The 6,949-nt window shown below is 36.0% G+C and overlaps 2 protein-coding genes across 2 annotated transcripts; both read left to right on the top strand.

The window, feature by feature from the left end:
- The first annotated feature begins 1,896 nt into the window (after positions 1 to 1,896).
- Positions 1,897 to 4,668, top strand: LOC149621422 (uncharacterized). Its single transcript, XM_089853690.1, has 4 exons — positions 1,897 to 2,061; positions 2,121 to 2,233; positions 2,383 to 2,488; positions 2,978 to 4,668. The coding sequence occupies exons 1-4, from the start codon at positions 2,008 to 2,010 to the stop codon at positions 3,296 to 3,298; spliced, it is 594 nt and encodes a 197-aa protein (XP_089709816.1). The 5' UTR covers positions 1,897 to 2,007; the 3' UTR covers positions 3,299 to 4,668.
- A 10-nt stretch (positions 4,669 to 4,678) lies between these two features.
- On the top strand, positions 4,679 to 6,474 carry LOC149621421 (uncharacterized). The gene is made up of 3 exons (XM_089853689.1): positions 4,679 to 4,983; positions 5,059 to 5,339; positions 5,453 to 6,474. Exons 1-3 carry the CDS (start codon positions 4,684 to 4,686, stop codon positions 5,673 to 5,675), a joined length of 804 nt encoding a protein of 267 aa, XP_089709815.1. The 5' UTR covers positions 4,679 to 4,683; the 3' UTR covers positions 5,676 to 6,474.
- The last annotated feature ends 475 nt before the right edge of the window (positions 6,475 to 6,949 follow it).

Here is a 6,949-nt window from a genome sequence, read left to right as displayed (position 1 = left end):
GCGCTTGAACTGACACGAAAATGAATGGAACAGAAATTTTCATTTTTGTTATTTGAATGCTTATCTTATCTTTGAGTCGTGTTTTTTCTCCCTCAATTTACAGATAAAAATGATGATAAAAACTAACAGAGCTATACTGCTTCCAAGCATTAAGACAAGAAAGGACAGTTTAAATTTCTCCACTCCAAGTTGGTTATATGTCGGGATTTTCAATTCAATGTACATCTTTACAATGCCGTGCTCGCTGGCTTTCTTAATAAAGGACACCATAGTCGTAAAAATTAGCAATACTGTGCAATTAAATTTCGCATTGCTAAAATACCAGAGACCCGAAACGAGGTCTATCTATAAAAATAAAGAGAGTTTCTAACAAAATAACACAAGTAATCAAGACTTAATCTACTTGGCATGTCAAAGAGAGAGAGACCATAATTGTATTTTCCATTTTGTACGCTTCGAGTATTTTAAAAATTTAACTTAATGTTCCGAAAGTCATATTTAGCCCCTTAATGTTTTACCAAAATTACATAGATTTCTTTTACTTGGAATCTTTAATAGGCCATTTTTGTGTGTCTTTCTCCTTGAATTAAAGAGGAGGATGTGTAAAAACCGTCAACCCTCACGTCATGCATTGACTCATTGAGCGACCTTTGCCAAGATTTTTACGACCTATGAGTGTCGAACCCGAATGTAAACCAGTTTTCTTTGCGTGTTCTGAACGAATAAACCCAGGATCAACGGTTGTCTTATAAACGTTCAAAGTCAATGAGATGTGTAGAATGATCGAGGAGCGGGTGGTTTGGTAAAGATTTAAGCCTCTAGCTTCGAGCTTCTTTCATATATTAGCATGGAGTTTAGGGCTTCTTGAAGATTACAAGTGGAAGAAATGCATGTATTACTGGTTTTGCCAAAAGACTTTCAGGCTTTAACTAAAATATTTTTCTCTCGATAATAGTTAGGGCGAAATTGAAAAACCGCTCATCTAATCAAAACGAAGCCAGAATAATTTTACAACACACAAAATTGTATTTATCATTAATGTTGAAATATTTGTCTTTACTAAAATCGTTTTAAATATAAAATTCTTTCGTTTAAAACTAACATTACAACCTTTAGATGTTCGGAATCGATGCTAATTACCTTGGAAACAATGTTTAAAGTTTTGGCCTTTAGCGAAATGAAAGCGTTTGGCAATTTTTATCAGACGCTCTCGAGCAAAGTAACAGTTTATCACGTTTCTCGAACCGTTGAAAGTATTACCAAAGATTTGCTCGAGCTCTCGGATCAACGCTGCCGGTTAAGATATGTAACGTCAAATAAAATCCAGCGGTAAGTTTATCAGTTTGGTGACAATGTATGGCAAACTCTCTTCACTTCATGGATCACTGAAAAGTCCCCAAGGGTTTTCTGATGAATCGATTCCCGATAAATTATGAGTAAAAGCGCAATTGCGAAAACTTATCGGAAGTCCCGTCAATGTGGGGTTAGATGTTTCTGGTAGCACTATAACCGATCTCCGCGTACATATTAACACTATCGACGATAATGCAGTAGAAGCCAACGATATGTTCAGGCCCACTTGATTAAGGGAGCCAGAAAAAAGCTCAGAATATCCTAAATAGACGAATTGAAGGACTGTAAATACTTCTAAAATTCTTTACTTACGCTTGATGAAGTTGATGCGAACTAAATTGAACGAATTTTAAAGAATGAAATTTTTAAAAAGAAGTTTTCCTATCAAATTATTAAAAAGATGCCATCAAGTAGTACAGTTCCCAATTGCGCAGTTCATAATACGAAAGCTAAAAGCGTAACATCCATTTCACTTTTGTAAACCCGTGAATGTCATCAAAGAAACGTGAACCTGACCATTGAATTGCACCATGCTGAACATCCGTACTTTGAAATTGCGCATTTTTAAAAGAAATAATGCGTAATTGAGAAATGCGCGCTGATTATTGCTACTAAACAACTATTCTTTTTAGTAGTAGAGTATAACGTCAGAAAATGTGCGAAACACTACCGGCCAACAATACATGCCTGAGGTTTGGCCTACATTACGTAAGTAAGAGAACGATATTCTGCAAATGCGACCCTGTAAAATAAATGATATTTCGCAGACACGAATGTTTCATTTATTGGACAACACCGGGAAAAATCAAGTCTTTGATCCATACGCTGAAAATCTTATTGTCATAACACAAATTTTGTTTACGTATTTAAAAAGTGTCACGTAAGGTTTATACTTTGTGTAACGCACGATTGTACAAATTATCAGATACCTTGCTTGTTTCCGCAATGATTACTGATATTTGAGGTTTACTTTTGAAAATGACACATTTGCCCACCCGTATTTTAAAAATTTGTCTCAACTTAATACAGATGGAAATTCGTAAGTTCAACGGAAACAGTGAGTGCCCTTCGGAAATTGAACAAAAGTATTTCTGTTAGACACGAGATCAACGTGCTTACAGCAATCGAATTAGATGTATGTATAGAGATCTAACTGCTGTTTTCTACCCCCATTGGTCGCGTGAATTAGGGTTTGACTAGGAAACACGTTTTCATTCACTTAGTTTAATCGAACATGAATCTGTAACAATGTTCGAAGACCATTCCTTTAAATAATTGCAGAGAAAACCACGCACACTGGCGGAAACCGCCCTCTTGGGTTATTTCCCTCATTCTAGAGGCAATGCCCACGTTCACTACACACGAGAGGCTAGTCGACTCGCGCTGCCACTAGCGGTGATTCTTAACCCAATAATTCGGTCTCCACCTCGCGTGCTGTTTGCTTCTCTTCTGATATGAATGGAATGGTCTACTTGTTCTACATTCGTGATTCTAAATTGCACACGCCATGTTAGCGTATAAAAGAGAGCAAATGATACCCATTTTTCATTACTTTGTGCTTTTATTTACTATTAATGAAATAGGCGTAGTTCTGCGTAAGTTAGCCCGAAACTTTTTTATTCAGCTCTTGGACACACACGTGGTATCCTTTATCCCGGAACCAAAAACTACAAAGCTTTTTCATGCATCTCTTTCTTTATATCAAACTGGACAAGTCATACTCAGTACAGTACCACGTGATGAAGATTCTACAACAAGTGAACCCATGAAACTCTTATTACTGGATTCAGTCATTTTTCCTTGTACCATAGTGGCCATTTTGGTGGTATCCGTCACGTATCTTTGCATTTCTCGAAGGTACGGGTTGGAAGAGCGCCACATTAACTTCTCAAACTCATTTCGGACGGTTTGGATATTCTTACTCCACCTTGTTTTAAATTGTTAAGTACTAATCCAAATTTACCAAGAGTTAATCAAGATCTGTTTGCGTAAGTACGGGTCTGCAGTGGGGGTATATAACCAAATGCGAACAAGGTGACAGACAGACACACACACACATATACTTCCAGTCTAATACCTCTCAGTGTTATCATCGTCACTCGAAGAGGTTAAAATTTAGTGAAATAATTGAAAACGCATTTAAATAGGAAATTCGTTGACAAACTTTTGTGTTTATGTAAAAATGTTTTGAATGACTGAATTTAATATTGAAAATCTAGCTGATTTATTAGTTTTGGGACGGAGATTACCGACGAGGATTTTGCTTGAATCGTGGACTCGGTATCTTCCCTTTCAACCGAATTCCCAATGGACCGAAATCCCATTCGACCGAATATCCCGCAATGATTTTAGATTTCCAGCCCAATGGCTATATTCCCGATGGACCGAAATCCCAATCGTCCGAAGGTTAGGTTAGATTAGGTTTGGTTTGGTTTGGTTTGGTTGAAATAATTCGTTGACACCTTTTCCAAAATATTCTCCTTTTAATTAGCTACCACCTTTTCCAAAATATTCTCCTTTTAATTAGCTATCACCTTTTCCAAAATATTCTCCTTTTAATTAGCTATCACCTTTTCCAAAATATTCTCCTATTAATTAGCTGCCACCTTTTCCAAAGATTTTCCTATAAATAAGCTGCCACCTTTTCCAAAATATTCTCCTACTAATTAGCTGTCATCTTTTCCAAAATATTCTCCTTTTATTTAGCTACCACCTTTTCCAAAATATTCTCCATTAAATTAGCTACCACTTTTTCCAAAATATTCTCCTACTAATTAGCTGCCACCTTTTCCAAAATATTCTCCTATTAATTAACTGCCACCTTTTCCAATACATTCTCCTACTAATTAGCTGCCACTTTTTCCAAAATATTCTCCATTTAATTAGCTACCAACTTTTCCAAAATATTCTCCTTTTAATTAGCTACCACCTTTTCCAAAATATTCTCCTATTAATTAGCTGCCACCTTTTCCAAAATATTCTCCATTTAATTAGCTGTAACCTTTTCCAAAACATTCTCCTAAAATTAGCTGCCACCTTTTCCAAAATATTCTCCAATTAATTATCTGACATCTTTTCCAAATATTTCTATTATTGCTAATAAATTGTTCGTGGTAAGAGGCGGGCTTTTAATACTCATATAAATAATATTTTTATCTCCAAACAAGGTTGGGTTGGGTTAGGTTAGGTTAGGGTAGGCTAGGGTAGGTGAGGTTCGCCGTAATTAAAACGTAGTTAAAATAAGTGCAGTAATACATTTTCAACTCACATTTATTTTAACAAAAAATAAGTTGTGAAATTAAAAATATATTTAATGCAAAACCACACAGTATGTCTTCTTCCAGTTCAATAGAATTTCGGTCCGATGGGACTATAATAAAATCGCACCTTTTGGCTACGTTCGGTCGAATGCGACACCACAAAAAACCGTTCTGTCGAATGGGAATTCGGTTCAATGGGACCAAAGCGTGGACTGTGGCGTCGTTTGTCCTGATATGGTGCTATTATTGTTCCATGAAGATAGAAATGGTCATTTCGCGTTCAGATCCTGTTAACTCCATTGAAGATTTGCTGAGAAAACCCAAATTGGAACCATATATTCATGGTGGAAACTTTAAGGCGGCGACAGAGGTGTGTTCATTTAAAGAAACCATACCAAACTACGATAAAAATTCTTTCCTCATTTGTTTCATTGATTTTTATTAGGCATCAAATTCGACGTACACCAAGCTTCGAGAGAGAATGGCTATAAACGGGCACTATTTTTTGAATCCCGACGCCAAGTTTCAAGGGAAATTTTTAAAAGGAACTGCTTTGCTATTTTGCGAAGACCAAGTCGTTGATTCCATGATTGAGATGTTAGCTTGGATATTGGCTAGACGAAAAAGGTTATTTTACGTTGGAGAAAGCCTTTATGAAATTGTTAGTGGGCTCATGTACTTCAACAAGAAACTGCCGGCAAATGTCCTTGAAAATATAAGTTATATGTAAGCCTAGGGTATTATTTCTTTGAATTAGAATTAGGTCTATTACAGTGTCAGCATGACAATAGCAAATCGCGTCCGACCATTATTTTTAATAATCATTTACTTGTCGACAGCATTGGACGAATAGTTGAAACGAGTCAATTTGAACCCAGAATGAGGAATGTATTCTTTGATCACCGAAACGTTCTTGACACGGAAAAAGAGCAATTACAAGACGCGAAGGGATTGAGCCTGAGCTTTCTATCGCCCATTTTCACCGTTTACCTTTATGGAAACGTACTGTCAGTTGTTGCACTTCTGGTCGAAGGCATTTCGAAATTTTTACATTGTTTTTAAACAATTTTTTCTGATTATTTCATAGACTGTTTTCGTTGTAAATAATCACATCGTTTGCTTTTCAATTGAAACTAATTATCATAATTAATGCATATTTAAGTTATCGAGTTTTGGATTTACAAAAATTTTGAATTTATATTTAATGACAATGAAAGTAAAAGAAAAACTATGTCCTGTGCTTAACAATATTACTTCTATTTACGCTAAGTGCTACTTGGAGAAGTGTCACTTTAAAATTTGACCGTAAAGATCGAAACTCCAAACGACTTGACAAAATGACGTAAGACTTTTGTCCCACACCTTTAGTCAGTGAGTAATCTTCTTTTTGGTATTGGTTTCAATTCTATTGGGTACCTATCAGTGTCCTCGGCATGGATACCAAGAATAAAGGCTCAATATGTAATTAATAAACGATGGAAATGAGTTTTTCTGGAAGGTGACGGAAAAGGGTGTTGGGGTTAAGACACCTCCGACGGACACGAAGCAAACGCCACCTATAGGGTAGGATCGCCGACATGTGTCGTATTCGTTCAATCTTTGTCGCTCAGATGCCTGGCCTTTGACTATATGTTCAAAGAACCGGGTGTACGCCGGTTTCGCCAAGTCAGTGGCTCATTGTATTTAGTTTCCTCCTTCGGAAGATAGAGGTTTTTTTGTCAGAAGAAGTATTAATAAAGAAAAGAACCACCATTATTAAAAACCTTATAAATAAGAATAGTACTACACGTAAACACCACGACAATAGTACCGAAAAACATAAATTATTCTTCAATTATTTATGTTATTATATTTAACGGACCAAATAACCCATAAATAATGATTTCTACAATACAGCTCCGTGGTTTCACTATGCCCCTTTATATGAAAATGGCGGTCTAGCTACGAAAATAAGTGAGATCCTAACAAAAATAACTCAGGTAATCAACTCTTAATCTACTTCGCATTTACAAAAGAGATAGAGAGAGAGACGATAAATGTATTTTCCATTTTGTACGCTTCAGATATTTTAAAAACATAATTAACGTTCCGAAAATTCTTATTTAGCCCCTTAATGCATTACCAGTAATACATAGATTTCTTCCACTTGGGATCTTTAATAGGACATTTTCTGTGTCTTTCTACTTAAATTAAAGTAGAGGACGTATGAAACCGTCACCAGTCTCGTCATGCATAATGTATTTGAACTTAGAAACCATGTGATATTGACAGAGCAACCTTTGCCAAGATTCCCACGTTCCATTGGTGTCGAATCCGAATGTAGTCAAATTATCTTT

The sequence above is a fragment of the Phalangium opilio genome, unplaced genomic scaffold, assembly GCF_054372755.1.
Source record: "Phalangium opilio isolate 3A_F unplaced genomic scaffold, DU_Popi_V2 ptg000204l_1, whole genome shotgun sequence".
Taxonomy (NCBI): Eukaryota; Metazoa; Arthropoda; class Arachnida; order Opiliones; family Phalangiidae; genus Phalangium; species Phalangium opilio.
This window is presented reverse-complemented; position numbering and strand designations above follow the sequence as displayed.